The sequence below is a fragment of the Limulus polyphemus genome, unplaced genomic scaffold, assembly GCF_000517525.1.
Source record: "Limulus polyphemus unplaced genomic scaffold, Limulus_polyphemus-2.1.2 Scaffold2048, whole genome shotgun sequence".
NCBI classification, from domain to species: Eukaryota; Metazoa; Arthropoda; class Merostomata; order Xiphosura; family Limulidae; genus Limulus; species Limulus polyphemus.
Genome location: NW_013667658.1, coordinates 87,964 through 104,814, shown reverse-complemented (window position 1 = coordinate 104,814; position 16,851 = coordinate 87,964). Strand labels below are relative to the sequence as shown.

The 16,851-nt window shown below is 35.6% G+C and overlaps 1 protein-coding gene across 1 annotated transcript in view; it reads right to left on the bottom strand.

Annotated features, from left to right (window-relative positions):
- LOC106465776 (metastasis-associated protein MTA3-like) overlaps nucleotides 1-16,851 on the bottom strand; it is a 67,811-nt gene that overhangs the window by 42,692 nt on the left and 8,268 nt on the right. The window contains exons 4-5 of the mRNA XM_022393714.1: nucleotides 6,707-6,769; nucleotides 5,442-5,629 (exon numbers count right to left, since the gene is read on the bottom strand). Coding sequence (XP_022249422.1) covers nucleotides 5,442-5,629; nucleotides 6,707-6,769 — 251 coding nt within the window. The remainder of the gene's footprint in view (nucleotides 1-5,441; nucleotides 5,630-6,706; nucleotides 6,770-16,851) is intronic.

Sequence of the window (16,851 nt, the reverse complement as noted above, 5' to 3'; positions counted from 1 at the left end):
AATGTGTTATTGTGCTAATTTCATTCTTTTCACACAAGATTTCAAATGATAAAGTAAAGGGTTAAGGTGGTAAAAAAAAAAAGAGTTAAAACTACACCTCATCCTTGATTTGAAAGGCTAGTTGGTAGTATATACCGAACATGAATTTACAGGTATTTATGAAAATGTCTGATCATATAAATAATAAAACAAGGTAGTAAACAAACAAAATTATTTTAGATTCTATTAGTGACTATAATGACAAGCAGATATATTCAATTAATACTTAAGTTTAAATTAATCTGAAACTTTTCAACTCTTGCCATAATTTCAGGTGCTAGTTATTCAGCTAAATCTACTGGTAAAAATTAAACTATCATAAAAGCCACTGATTTTCCAATGTGGGTTTAACACTGGTTGTATGATTGAACTTGTCCACCTCCACATACAGCAACAAGTTGCTTCATTTTCACACATAATTGTGAGTAAGGGAGATAAAACAATCAGATTTTGTAATATACTCTAGTTTTATGCTAATAATCACCACTGTCATTAGTCACAAATTATTGATAACGGTGATTAGATGCCCTAATCATTTCAGAGTAATAATTTTCCTATACTGAAAATGTATTTCCGATTTGTACTTGCCTCCTCTCACAAAATTAGCTATTCTCATTCTGTGCTGTCCTCTATATGCAAACTTTTTTGTTACACATGCCACAAGCATTCTGCTCTCCCCAAATGGAATTCAAAGATTCCAACGTGTCTCTCATGCAAATCATCATGAGTCACTTCACCACTTCACGTGAAGCATGCAATTCCCTCTATACTCCTTTACCAAACTATCACTTTAAAGTTTGGCAGAAGACGTGAGCACTGGAGTAAAGAGGGGAGGAAGGGTATGAAATGGGAGTAGAGGTAAGTACCTCTTGGAAATACATTTTCAATATAGGAAAATTATAGCTTTCAATACTTCGATACAGTACTTAGCTCCTCTCATGATAGAAGTAAACCCCCCCCCCCAAGCTTCCGAAGGATACCCCTGGAAACAAGAGAGTCAGATCTGAAGATCAGATGAGGGGAACTGCACCACTTCTAAACCAGGTATATTCTTCACCCCTCTGTGAAATATGGAGAAGAGCAGAAAAGGAGAGCAGTGGGAGAACTGTGTCAGGATCGTGTTCCTTACCATATAAAATAAATATAACTCAATTCCACAAATAAAAAAGTGGGTAAAACATTGGATGTGCCCTCAGGTGTAAAGTAGTTAGGTCAGGACGGATCGTATTCATTAAGTCAACTACATCCTAAATCCATGCCACTGAGAACCAACATCCACGTAGAATTAGGATGAGGATCATACTGTCTTTTCCTCAAACCCAAGAGACAGGGGGATTGAGAATCACGCTGTCTCCCAGGTATGACACAAGTATTAGCACTGAGCTATTGATCTGGGGAAACCAACATCCAATATCAAAAGGATGTCTATTGAATGCAATCAACTCCCCCAGCTAGGGAACATACCAGAACCATCAAAAAGGCAATAACGTCTCTGTATTAAGATAGGACGAGGGAGAGCCAATCGACAGAACCGTAACAATCCCATGTACCACTTCTATGACCCACAACACAGATGGAGGAAAATTGAGGGAGGAAGATAAACAACCTGAAACATGTGGGAGGACTTATGTCGATTGGTTCTACCCTAAATCCAAAACCCAGCCGCGGGGTACCAACATCTGGGTGGGGGTAGGATGAGGGCTTCCAATTGAAGGGGTGAATTACATTTTGATGTATCACTCCTTCGCATTTATATATCACAAAGAGGAGGACAGTACATCATCTACACCCACAAATCACCACCGCTCTACTCTGCACTGAATGGTTATAGCCACCTCTGTGTAGAACCTATTCAGGAGGGTGTCTCCAGTCAATTACCCAAGTGGCTTGGAACTGGGAAGTGGAAAGGAGTCCCATACTCCATTAGAAGAAAGAAGAGTGAAAAGGTGGTAGAGAGTCCAAAGGAACATCATCACCAGAGACAGTGCAATGGGTGACCATAAAAACCCTATTTTGAAAAGCAGACATACCAAGTTATTCACTATACGTGTGGCAGGGATGGACAGCTATCCCCTTATGTTTTACCCATGCAATCCATGAGTGGTACAGTCTGAGACATGCATGTTTATGAATCAAAATATTGCAAGGTTGTTCATCTACAAGTGATCTTGTGGAACACCCCATCTCAAAGGTGGGCATTGTGAAACCACAGAATATAAAGCACAAGTCAACATGGCTGTACAGTGCAAATTTCAAGTTCAAGAATACCTGATCAGGCACCATTCACCACAGAGCAGGATCTATATAATGAGGAATGAAGAAAAGGCCCCTGAAAATAAAAGACAGTATGAATAGAAACTTATCAGTTAAGAGTCACAATGAAGTCTGAAGAATGGCCACAGGTGGAAGACGAAACTCCAACGAAGAAGAAACCATGATATGATGTATTGGGCATGGTACACATGCCTGATTGTAGAATTTCCTCCAATGGAAAATGAAGACGAGAAGCAGGGGAAAAGGTAAGGTGTCTAATCTGATGAGAATACACCAGAACAAATTCTAGGATAAAGTAGGCAAGGAGGAAAAGCCAATCAGATCAAAAGTCGGACCCAATTAGCAAGGGTTGAAGGTGAAAAATAACAAAGGGAGGAAGACTGCCTGGGGATAAAAAGTTGGGAATAGGTACCACAGAAGGAAGCCATATAGGCGATATAACAACGAAGAGCCCTGACTAGATACAAAAGCCTATATGGATCTGGTCGAGAATAAAGATGAGAAATGAAAGGAAGGGAAATATGGGAAAAGGAAGAGGTCTTTGGGAAGAAGGAACTATCTGGATAAAGGAGAAGATAGGTAGGGTGATAAAGTGTACGCAAAATGTCAATGATATACAAATCTCACAATCAATGTCCATAGGCTAAGAGGAGAAGGAAATATGTTTTAAGGGAAAGGTAAAACATGGAATATGAGGAATGAAGTACCACATTAACATCCCAATCTGCTGGGAAGGTGATGTAACTGTAAGGAATTCAATAGCATGGCAAGGTCAGATGAAGTAAAAACTGTACAGTATCAGGAAAAATGAAAGGTATGGGATAAAGCCACCTGATAACTCGAGAGAGAGAGAGGAGACCAAAGACCCCCCGGTCAAAAAACCAAGTGAGAAATTCCACCTACCCAAGCCACAGTAGGCTTATCAGTGGGAAATCTCCAAGCCAAGCGTGAAGATGCAGGACGTGAAGTAGGACCACTGACAAAGGTTGATGAAGAAGGTAGGGAGATGACGGAAGATGTACAGGAGGGGAGAGTAGCAGGTGCTGTAACCAATGAAACCACGGCTGACCCAACAAGGAGTGGTATGGATGAGAGAGATAACCTGATGAAGTAATCAAATAGCAGGATAAACATAAAGATTTTCGTGGGACAAAACTTGGCTGAAGGCATCAATTGCCAGAGCCTGAGGAACTGGCGACCAAATTAGAGGTAATTTGTGATTAAGGCTCGTAGCAAATGCATTCACATGGAGAGAACCCCACCACAAGCAAAGCTCCCTAAAACTAGTGAATCTAAGTCCCACTCTGTCGTATATATCCAGTGGGATGGAAAATATGATCTTCAACAAGATTGATAGCACCTGGTACATAACACACAATGAGATGAATGTGTTGCATGTGAGTCCAGTATAAGAGATCCAACACCCAAAAACATAGATCTCTCAACCAGGTGCCCCCTTGGTGATTCATATGTGCCACCACCATAGAGTTGTCAAAATGAACCACCACCAGACAATGTCAGATGAGAAGGAAGTGATTTAATGCCCACTGAGAAGAGGCACCTCAAGAAGGGGAAGGATGGGAATGGTAATAGGTAGCGTATAGGCTCCAACTGAGACAAACGTGCAACAATATTGGTAAGGGTAGATTGTTGTTGTTGGACCCTTGGATCTAGTGTTTCCGGGATCATGTCAAAAACATATTGACACAGAAATGGGGCCATACATAAATCTTGAAGATAAACAGATGGTAAACAGGCCCAAGCCAAAATTGCATCATGACCTAGAAGGTCCCAACAACAGAGAAACCATGTATGCAAAACCAGAGCTGAAGACAACAAACGAGCTAGAATGGAGGAAAGAGGAGAAAGGGTGTTCCCAGAAAACACCTCAGGATTTCTGTGAAGAACCTCAGAGAGGAGGTGTAGAGAGGAAAGATACCATAAAAGAGTTGTAAAGGTAAGACACAGATAAAAATACTGGGCATGCATCAGACTGACAGGTGATTTGGGAGCCACACCCCAAACAGGCAATATGGAACCTAACAAACATTGGTCCAAAAAGGGACAGTCAGTATGATGGTATGATTGGTTTGGTTTGAATTTCATGCAAAGGTACACGAGGGCTATCTGCACTAGCCATCTTTAATTTAGCAGTGAAAGACTAGAGGGAAGGCAGCTAGTCATCACTACCCACAGCCAACTCTTGGGCTACTCTTTTACCAATGAATAGTGGGATTTGTCATCACATTATAATGCCCCCACAGCTGAAAGAGCAAGCTTGTTTGGTGGGACGGGGATTTGAACACCCAACCCTCAGATTGCAAGTCAAGCACCCTAACCACCTGGCCATACCAGGCCCACAATAGTATGAAAGCACAAACTGATCTGAGGCCCGCAGGGGGGTGAGGCATGCTAATTACATTACTTAATTGCGAGGCAAATTGATTAACATGATTATTTAAGTATTGGATTAACAATTGTCATTTGAATGCTATATGTGGATGTAAGGAGTATTTACTTGTACACTTGGATTTTATATATTGTTGGGCAATAGGTGAAAACTGTTTTTGTGTTGGTAGAATGGTCAACTGTTTATCAAATGTCCACTATAGTTATAAGACTTTTTTAAGATATTGGCAGTAAAATGGCAATTTTTGCAGGTTTTCAAAAAAAGGTACTTTCATGCACTCATACAAAGCCTGTGTATGAAAAAAAAACATACTAAAGAGAAGGTATACAATAAAAACATTAAACACCTTGAAGTAACAAAAACATATCAAACATTAACTTGAAGAAGAAATCATCATACACAAAGAAAAACTTCCTAAAGAGATAAAATACATCACACTATAAGACTTAGGAGAAAGAATTTTAAACATTGATTTTTTTTATCAAAATGTGTCCTAGAAAATCAAAAACTACATCATTTACTAGGTGTGTGAAACATCAACCTAGAGAAAGACAAATATTTCACAGAAAGTAATGTGGAGAAAACAAAACTTCATATGCAAATAAAAACACCATAGAGAAATAACAGTACAGAATAAAAACAAGTATTGTATACAAGAGTAATATATAGTATAAATATCCTATTCATGAAGGAAAACATATATTTTTAAGTTCCTTACTTCTTTATTCAAGTATGAGGCCAATGACTCTGTTTCATTTAACAATGTGACTGTACACTTTCCACGTATGTGTGTAGCTGGCAGGGTTTCAACCTGTCTTGACAGAAAAAGTTCTCTATGCTTTAGTTGGTGGCGATCTCTTTCACTCAGTAGTTCTATTTCTTGTTCCTGTTCATCATCTAAGGCACCTGTATTAGGATAATTAGTAATTTAGACAACTTCCACTTGTGGTGAAAAATTGATTAATAAAATGTCTACACGTCTTACTGAACAGACGTCTTTGTAACACTATAATAAAACATTTAAGCTCTAATTCACTCATTAATGAACATTGGTGAGATATGTCAGGTGCATAAATCTGGTAAACTGGGGTTTATCACCTTAACCCACATTGATCAAATGGAAGATAAAACTGAGTTTACTGCTTAGCATTACGTGACATAACATAAATGTAACTATTGCACTGTAATCCATAAGTTTTGGTTTAAGGAGAAAGAAAAGCTGTAGAAATTGATTTAGATTTAATATCATGAAAAATGGAGCAACAAAAACAAATATCTACATATTTAAGCAAACAGAAAAAAATATTCAAGTGTTAGAAAAATGTAAAAATGTGAATGCAATTTAACTATCACATCACCAAACATAACCTTTGTTATTATACAGAAAGTGGTGCTAGAATGGCAGAAGGTGATAACAAAAAAATACATTTTTGTAAAAGTTTGTCAATTGGGAAAAAGTAAGAATATTGTAAAAAAAAACTAGCTTTTTCTATTATTACTTTTTACAAATGCTACAATACTTTTAGAAATATTTCATTTTATGATTACTTGAAAGACAATATTAAAAACTTTCTATATAAAACATAATTTATTTCTAGAATATTCTACTAAAGGTTTTTCTTTCAATTAAAACTGGTTTTTTTTCTATTTTCAGTACAAAAGTGACACTAAACATGAACTTTATAATAAAAAACTCCTAAAGCTCACATCTTTAAAATACATATGCAGATTTATTAAAACAAACAAGAAATACCAAGAAAAAACTGTAACGTCATATTTAAAGGAATAAATTTTTACAAAAAGTATTTTAGTTCACAACAATTCTAGTTAAATTAAACATCATAAAACAAAGTCAAATTTGTCTTTCATGTGATAAATATTTAGGTAATATAACGCCAGTTCTAGAATTTAATGATATCATTATATACACACACACATATATATTTGCTACAATTTTGTGCATCAAAAGTTAAGTACACTTACAAAAATTTAAAGAAGATATAAAATTGGTTGGCATACTTTTATCATCCATGTTTTCCGCCAGGCCTAGAATAAGACCATTACACAATCTAAGTTAAGACGAAAATACAACAATTTTATTCCACCCATATGCCTTAACTGTTTCCTTTATTGCTAGTTGTAGTTTCTCTTCGAACTGCCATTCACAAACAGCAACTAGCCCTGATAATGTCCTTATTATGCAACTACCTGAACTCTAGCAATAAAAACACAGCTAAACCTTGTGATGGATGCATTTCAAAAAGGCATGTATAAGTGCAACACACACAATATAAAAAACAGATAAGGCACATACAACATTTCCATAAAGTTAGATTAACATATTATGAGTAAGCATTTTTAGACAAAACAAATTAAATTAGGTAGCTCTATATGTAATGTTTGAGAATTACTTATACGTTTAGAAGCAAGTTGACATTTGTAAAGAAGTATTACGTGTTTACCTACACTGTTATACTAACATCAAAATTTTAAAAAATTTGAGCCATCCTGAAAATGATATTATCATTACAACAAACAAACTGATACTAAATCAAATCTATACAATAAGATGGATTGTACAGGTAATGTAATGAAACTACAGCTCAATTCTAAGAAGAGAATACTATCATGCAACTAATACAGGAACAAAGTTGTACACATGTGGCTGTCCAACTCCAATCAATACATCTTACTTTCAAAATAATGTTTGATTGATATTACTATTAAAAGAAAAAAAAATAATACATAGAATTTGACTATATCACTTAATAACAAATGTAAGTTGATACTCCATCCATGACATTTTCTACTCATGCTAATTTTTGAATTTGACAAAAGAAACCACTTTCTTTCCGAACATTGGCAAGTAAAACCTTCTGCACATTATCTTGGCTTTTAAATATTTATATCTGCATTTGAAAAAAACAAAACAACAGATAAAAAGGCCAGTTCCCAAATGTTCAAATATATATTCCTTTTGAGAAGAGAACATGTATTATTAACATTCCCATTAACTTCCTGCACACAAGTGTGTTAATCTGTACATATAAAAACCTAAGAAAAGTATATTTAATTAGCTATACTCTTTACCAAGATGATTTTTAGTTCTGCTCTGACCATAAGTTAATATCAATAGGCCCATCTAAACTTTCAGATGTCAAAGTTATATAAAAATTGTTACTGTTTTTCTAGGACAAATTTTATGGAAGAAATTAGCATAAATTCTATAATTATAAAAACTAACACTGTCTCTATAAATTTTGTTTTGAAAAACATGTTTATTTTTAGTTCATTGGGTGATGTTTGATATATTTATGATTTCTCTCCAAGAAATGACCCTGCAAATCAAAACTAGGCAATCCTTTCTGGTCCAAACCCCATAATCAATTGCTTGTTTATAGAACACTATAGTGTCATTTGAATATCTGCATCCAATAATCTTTCTCATGGTAACAATCTAAATGTTCACAGTTTTGCAAGCTAGTCTGATGAAAGTTACACTAGTTCAGCTCTTGTTAAATGACAAAGTCAATGTACATCTCACTACTTAGATATAAAAAAGAAGCGAGCAATAACCACATTTATCACAATGGAATTAATAAAGGAAATTTTGTTATATCAGTCATATAGAGAACATTATATGCACAAATAAAAACAAGTTTCCAGCATTTAATGCATTCAACCAATACTTTGATAGATAGTCCATGTAAAACTTTTGTCATTACTGAAAAATGTATTAATCACTTTTCTAAGGGCCTCTTGAACTTTTCTGTCATCGCAATAAGGATATCAGCAATGAAATATTCTGTAATTTATAAAATGATAAATCAGCAGATGTACTGCCAATTTTAAAACAATGTTTAATTTATATCTATTAAATGAAGATGGATGGACACACAGGTGGTAAAGTCCTTTTTGTCTCTTATATGCTATTTATTTTTTAACTGTAGCAAGTACAGTCCAGTCTGGTGTTATAATGATCATATTAATTTAAATTCATGTGACTTTCTTTGTAAGTAAAGATGTGTTGGGATCAGTACTATAAAAAGCTTTTAAACTTTACAGCAATTGGTCAACAAAAATAATAGCATTAATAAAAATAACAAGGTTTGGATGCAGATTTATTATTTTTTACACAGCAAGTTAAACCAACTAAAAAAAAAAGCTCTGACAGACTTCATATTGTAATACATGATGGAAACGTAAACCAATATATTTATTCGTTGCGGCCTACTCTATGCTAGGGCGCAGTTGGCTACACCTGAACATCTTATCTTGAGTTTCTCCTATTTTGCAGATGGTACAAAACAAATATTTTTCGCTGTACATTGGGTATAACTCAGAATATCATTTTTAACGACGCTACTTAAAGATTTTGGGATAATCTGAGTCACGATATGATCTTTTTTCTGTTAGTGACTAACATCTAAGAGAAAGGAACGGTCAACGAAACGACCCAAAATGTTTGCCCTCATCACTTTCTAAATGCCGAACTACTTTTTAACTACTTCCTAAACAATCAGGATACGTACACAACGATTGTATCCTTCCACTTTCGTTTAAAATAGCTTGAGGGGAAATCAACGCGTCGGTAACACATCATTCACGGAGACACTCCCCATGGGTCACGTGACATATTAATAGCAAGGCTACGTAGGCGGTAATTTGAGGACCTATCAGCCAAACGTAGATAATTATTTGTTAAAGATGTGAAGTATGTTTGATTGATCAAAACAATACTAGACAGATATCCTGGGATTAGAAACATTATCAGATACTTCAAAAAACGTTTTTTTTTAACCAAAAGTTAATCTTCCTTTCCAGCATTCGGAGTAAATTAATAAGAGTACGATATACTTGTTCCTATTTACAAATCTCAATATATTACTAAGAACAGCCTGCAACATGATTTCTAATTTTCTTCCAGACTTTGTGGAGGTATATTTTGGATATTTGTTAGTTATTTGTATCAAATACAAACGAATTTTACATATATTCAGAGCCAGAATTCCCAAAATAATTAAGGGGTTGCTATTTTTAGCTAAAAACAACATTGTATGCTTGGCCGCCGCCAAGATTTTTTCAGGTGGAGGTTATTTTTTGAAATCAATAACACATGTAGGCCTAAGTATAGGTCTATAGCAAGGATCATGTGAGATGGAAGAAACACATTAGCAAACGAAAAAGGTTACGAACTTAATATTGTAAACCCACGTTTACCGTTTTCGCAGCACGAGATTAAACTATCCCTTGCCATCAAATTGCAGTTGACTTTCAAAAAGGGGGCTTGTTCGCACCCGAACACCCACTATTTTACAAAATTACTCACACAAAGCGATTTATCCACCAGGGGATATAACTGAATATAATAATAAACACTAACAAATTCCACTGGGCACTTCAGTTATTCGATCATTCAACGGCTATTTCTGTTTCTTATGCTACCCCTTATGACAAATCAGAGCACTTTCTAGTGACACTCCCTTATAACAGAACACTTTCTTGTGATACTCCCTTATAGCAAATCCGAGCACTTTCTAGTGACACTCCCTTAAAACAGAACACTTTCTTGTGACACTCTCTTATAGCAAATCAGAGCACTTTCTAGTGACACTCCCTTATAACAGAATACTTTCTTGTGATACTCCCTTATAACAAAGCAGAGCATTTTCTAGTGACACTCCCTTATAACAGAACGTTCTAGTAACACTGTTACAACAAAACACTTTCTTGTGACACTCCCCTATAACAGAACTTTCTGGTAACACTGCTACAAAGCACTTTCTAATGACACTCCTTTAAAAAAAACACGTTTATTGTGACAACCCCGAATGACGAAGCAGAGTACTTTGAAATAACTGTTAGAAATTCAGCTAAGCTATTACTACGTGATTCTCTATATCTGCAAACCACTACAATTACTTTAGCATTAACTGTTTACACCAATACGACATCCCATCATCTAGCCAAGTCGCCATGTAATGATGTTAATCGGTAATCTGGCTGACACAATTAAATACTGTAACATTTGAAACCTATATATTAGTCCTTGTCCATTAAGCGGGATGAGGACCATCGATCTGCGGCTAGTAAGTCTAGTTTCAGAACTATTTGATACCTCCCAGAATGGTGGCTGCAAAACATAATAAATGTATCAATTAATTTTGAACGTGCTCAATGAGGGGATAGAAGAAAACACGTTGCCATTGGTGAATATACCAGTATACATATTTTCAATGGTGTAACTACATTTATCAATATTTAACAGCCTTTTCTTAACGTTAGCACTAACCTTTATGAATGTGTATAATACTTATTATAGCATTAAAAAAGTTAGGTTTGTTTTGTTTTGAATTTCGCGCAAAGACACGAAGGCTATCTGCGTTAGTTGTTCCTAATTTAGCAGTGATAGGCTAGAAGGAAAGCAGCTAGTCAACATCACCCACCGCTAAACATTGGGCTACCTTTTTTACTAACGAATAGTGGGATTGACCGTCACATCATAACGTCCTCACGGTTGAAAGGACGAGCATGTTCGGTGACGGGGACTCGAGCTCGCGACCCTCGTTGTGCATTCCTATCAATACTTTTAAAATAACTACTATAATATTTGAAGAAATAACGTGTTTTTTATTAAGGTGGGAGCTGGTTTACATAATAACGAATGAGTCCACAACGAGATTGTACGTAATTAAACAGAGCACGATTCATAAGCTAAGAAGAAAAGTGAACTGTGTGTTTTATATAATAATGAAAGAGTGAACAGTGTTATTTTGTATAATCAAGAAACACAGAACAGCCTGATTTTATCTAATAATTAAAGAGACAACAGCGTGATTTGATATAAAAAGAAGTGCACTACAACGTCATTTAAACCATTAATGGAACATCAAACGCTTTGTTTTACAAAATTATGAAATACTGAACATACTAAAAATTGTGACAACGAAAGCGTTACGTTATTTTACATAATTAAAAGCAGCGAATGGCATGATATTATAATAAAAAGGTGAACAGTTTTTTCACCTTTGAACCCTCTATCGATACCATGGTGCAACACTTTCTTTTAAACGAGTACAATCAAATCAATACTCAATCTACACTTAAACAAATCGTTGCAGGGATTACGTGGTAATACATCTGATGACTGGCTCACGCCTGTTACTTCACTAGTCCAACAAACTGTCTGGAAGCATTCCAAGACCCAAACTGTCAGTGGCAATACCAGTACCCTAACCGAGTTGCAATCTGCCCAACATTAGGTACACATCTTTATTTTTCATTAATTTCTACATGAAACACGATTTGAATGTAAGTGATCATTCAAAATTTGTCAAACATAAATTAACATATAATATTTTCCATCATAATTAAACAAAAAAAAACAAAACAAGCTTTTTCCTTTAGACTATTTTCCCGTGTGCAAATTCATCATACTATATAAACCCGTGCAATATTTACCTTAAAACTAAAATGTGAAATGTATGATTCACACACACTCAAAAATTATTATTTGTTTGCTTCTCTAAACGCAGATATAGAATCCCGAATTTTAGCGTTAAAGACCCCCCAAGTCACCCGCTGAGCTACCGGGAGATCCCAAACAGTTAAGATGTTATAGGAGCAACGACGTACATACTGGCGAGCACTATCAAATGACATGCCTTTTTTTTATGAATAAAAGAACAAAAAAGAGAAGATAAATTAGAGTAATTCAAATAATTTCCAATAATGGTAAAAATTATAATAAAATGTCAATTATTTCACGTTTAAAAAATTGGAGAATACTGATGTGTATTATTCGTCATCATGTTTGAAATCTAACACAACGTGCGTTTTATATTCATCTTGATGACGCTAATTAATCGTAAACGTGATTTACAGAATATTTATCATTTATTGGTACTTCCTTTGTCACCAGTTCTTTTTCTCACTATGATATTTCAGGGGATGAAAGCCACTGTTACGTTACATATGTATCAACATTGTCATAATATTTCACGTAGAACTGACTCCTGTGACAAAAGCCACTGTGCTAGGCTACAAAGGTACTAATATTTCATGTAACACTGATTCCTCTCTACTCTTATCAGTTCAAAGTTAGGGACAGCCCTTATGTAGCTTTGCGTAAAACGTCTAAAAAATAGAATATATTACACAGTAAATCAGCTAGAATCTACTACAATAAAAATATCAAAGTTCATTTATTTTAATTTAAAACACTTTGAAATGTTTGCTGTTAAGTATATAAAATTGCATAGTGAGCTATAAGTGCTGTATCACAGGGATCAAATCACAAATATTAGCAAAACTCCGAGGTTTACTGCTGAGCAACTATGGGGGCAAAATAAAAAGAGAACAATTTTGGTTGCCATTATTCCAACGTAACACTTGAAACCTTTAACTCAAAATAGGTTAACAGGAACCAGTAACTTTTACATACAGCTGCGGGAGGTAAAGGTTCAGAACTTCAGAAGAGAATTAATAAAGTGTTTTCAACTCTTAGAACTATTCACTTACGTGTAATCACAATGGGTTAGCTGTGCTTTAACCACTGCAGAGATCAAACGCCAAACTTAAACGTTATAAGCCCCTCAACATTTATACTGAGTCACTGGGAAGGCAAAATAGTGAAAGAAGCTTCGACCTGGAGAGGTAGATTATTTCAAAATTAAGGGAGAAATTATGCTTTTGTGAAATTTCAAAATGTTCAGTTTGAAAACCACAGATGTTCCGCGATAAATCCTGTTAAAGTGAACTATCCTTACTTATCACTAAAAATAACAGATACACACAGTAATAGGTGTTAACCTCCCAGACCTACTGATTGGTAAATAAAATTTGATAACTACAAAAGCTGTGTACGATAAAGTAAAAGGTTTTGGAGCCTCACCATGTCGTTACAGCCCATGCCGTTATGTCCGATCAGGCTCTTCGTGTGTAACAGCATAAATATCCGTTTCATTCTCATCCAATTGCTTGAGATACACACAGTTGAACGTGTATGTTGTGAGAGAAACTTGTGTCGCATTTCAGACGAAGATTCTTCTTTATTACGTTGCGTACCTTTATGCCTGGAGCACGTGGGCGTATTTTGCCATTGACCTTTGTGTTCGTAGATTCTCTCCTGTTATAAGACGCCACACATTGGGTACCTCGGCAGGTGTACGAATTGTTAGAGGCACCTTTCTGGACTGTCCTATCCCCCATGTTGATCCATATTCCCTTCTTTTCCAATGCCATTAAGTACAAGGGATATTCTTGTCGTGGAAATTTTAAATCCCCGAACTGAACAACATGATCTCAGTGTATGAATATTTTATGTCAGATAAGACAATTAGAACCTTTATCAAAACCGATCAGTTTCTAGTGGAATCAAATTTCAAATTATCTAAGAAACGCCAAACAATGTCAAAATGTAGTTTTGATACATTCCGGTCCATCGCGACTTTATATTGCTTGTGACTGTCACGTGATATGTTGATTTGTATATTCAAAATCGTTCTAATATAACGTACCAAACCTCTATTGTTTCGTTAATGCTATTATCTGTAAAAAGTTGAAATTAAATAACAGAAGGAAAAAAAGCGTACTTTGTACGTATAAATAAGTCAAACTCGCCACCTATAAAACTTCTGAAATTCAAAACCAACGTACAATCAGATCAGACGAGAAAAGATGAAGAGTGTGACTTAATGATGAAATAATTCAAGCAATACCTGAGGTAAACCTAGTATGTTAGGCCCGGCATGGCCAGGTGGTTAGGGCGCTCTACTCGCAATCTGCGGGTCGCAGGTTCGAATATCCGTCACACCAAACATGCTCGCGCTTTCAGCCGTGAGGGCATTATAATGTGCGGTCAATCCCACTATTATTTGGTAAAAGAGTAGCCCAAGAGTTGGCGGTGGGTGGTGATGACTAGCTGCCTTCCCTCTAGTATTACATTGCTAAATTAGGGACGGCTAGTGCAGATAGCCCTCGTGTAGCTTTGCGCGAAATTCAAAACAACCAACCTAGTATGTTTCATATTTTATAAAATCAGCTGCAATCTAGTGTATATTAGTATTACGATTTTTTTTAAATAATAAACATATCAACAACAGACCCAGTGATGCATGGACAATCCAGTAAAAACAAAGAAACTAGCTACCCGTAACACTATCAGAATACACAAGCTCCACCCTGCTTTTCAATCTACCGGACATTAAATTTACTACTACTTTACGGAAAGGTGAACTTCCGGCAAATCTTGCAGTACGTGGACAGACGTCAAAACCGTGAAATGTAACTTGGAATAAATAGCGCTTTGGGGGAAAATGAAGCTTTCACTTCTTCACGTTCAAAAGTGCGTATCGTCAGTATTGTGAACACCTGCTACGACGCGCAATAATAATCCTTGGTAGCGTTCAAAGGGCAAGAACAATCTAAATGAAAATATCTTTTGGTTTCAAAACGATCTCTTCGTATATTTTAAACTGATATAAAGTTATTTTTCAACCATAAGAGCGTTAAGTCATGCTCAGAAACGTCTTACATAAACAATTCTTTGCAACGTTCTTTCTGAAAGACGAAAACGTCTGTAGCTAAACTTAAACAATACCACAGTACAACTACCAGAATAAAAATATTTGTAAGTTGCTTGGTAACGTAAAAAAGGAGAGCAAAATATCTAATTTTCTTTTCATTCTTATCGAGCGTTTGAATAAACTGTCAAAAAATGTCATACAGTATTTACATACTCAGGTTGATGCTGTACAGACCACTACTTGTTTCCATGGTTTTTGAAATTAAAACAACACGATTAAAAAAAAAGCTTATCACTTTCTGTTTTAATATATTTTCCTTATTAATATTCAATTTTCACAACATTGTTTTCAACCTGGTCTGTGCATTAGAAACATGAGCTAAACGGTTTGCTCAGAGTCAGGTATTGCCGTCCCTAATTCAGGACTGGTATCCATAAAGAGGGCAATTAGCTAGCATTTGCTGGTGCCTGACCATTTATTCTTAACCGAACTTCCGGTTGACTGTCACAGTAATAAAAGTTCACACAACTGGAAGTAAAGAGAGTGGTCCGTAACATTTAGTAATTCTAACTTTGAGTTTTCTGAATTGTAGGCCACCATCTTAGCAACTAACTATACTCGGCCCTAAACACATTATGATCTCTATCTTTAATATGCTTTTAACTTTGGGATACATTCTAAGACACATACATAAAATAAACGCCTTCTAGATGGAAGCAGGGTACATCATTAAACCAGACTACATTAAAAAATACATAGTTACTATTAATACACAAGCAAATTGGATGGTAATTACCATTAAAAGGTTATGTTACAAACGTAAATTGTAACTTATTATTCATAAAAACAATTTTTCTGTTATTTATTGAATATTACTAAAATAACAACAAACCTCATATTTACATATTTTAGAAACAAAAGTCTCTTGGTAACCAAATGCAACAGAATTTAAACAAAAAGTACATGCTTAAGTTACAATCGTTTTGAATTATCTGGAAAATTGGTCTTGTTCTGAAAGTAATTTCCTGACATCAAGATTATATTGTTACGACAGCGGAAGTCACGTGACGCTGCTTATGAGTTTCTTGAATGATCAGGGAAGTTAGCGTGTGTTCGAGAGTCCCTCTTCGTTAGTATATAAGCCTGGCAGAGAAAGCCAGCAATGTCAATGAAGAGAGAGCAGTAGTCACCTTGAGATCTGTGTAATTTATGATTCTGTTATGATACGTCGGAATTGGAGGAGTGTTGTCTCAGAAAGTGGGTGAAAACGAACATGTGGTGGCCTACTTCAGTAGGATCCTGAGTAGACCAGAGAGGAACTACTGTGTAACAAGAAGGGAGCTCCTTGCTATTGTAAAGAGTCTGACATTTTTCCATCCTTACCTCTATGGGGCTAGGTTTACCATCAGGACAGACCATGCTGCAATTACACTGGTTAAGATCATTAAAGAACCCAGAGGAACAACTGGCACGTTGGATCAGAAAGTTATACCAATATAATTATGATATTGAATACACAGAAGGAAAATACTCATGGAAATGCCGATGCACTGAGCCGAAGACCCTGCAAAATAGTACTGCAGACATTAGTTGCAAAGAGAG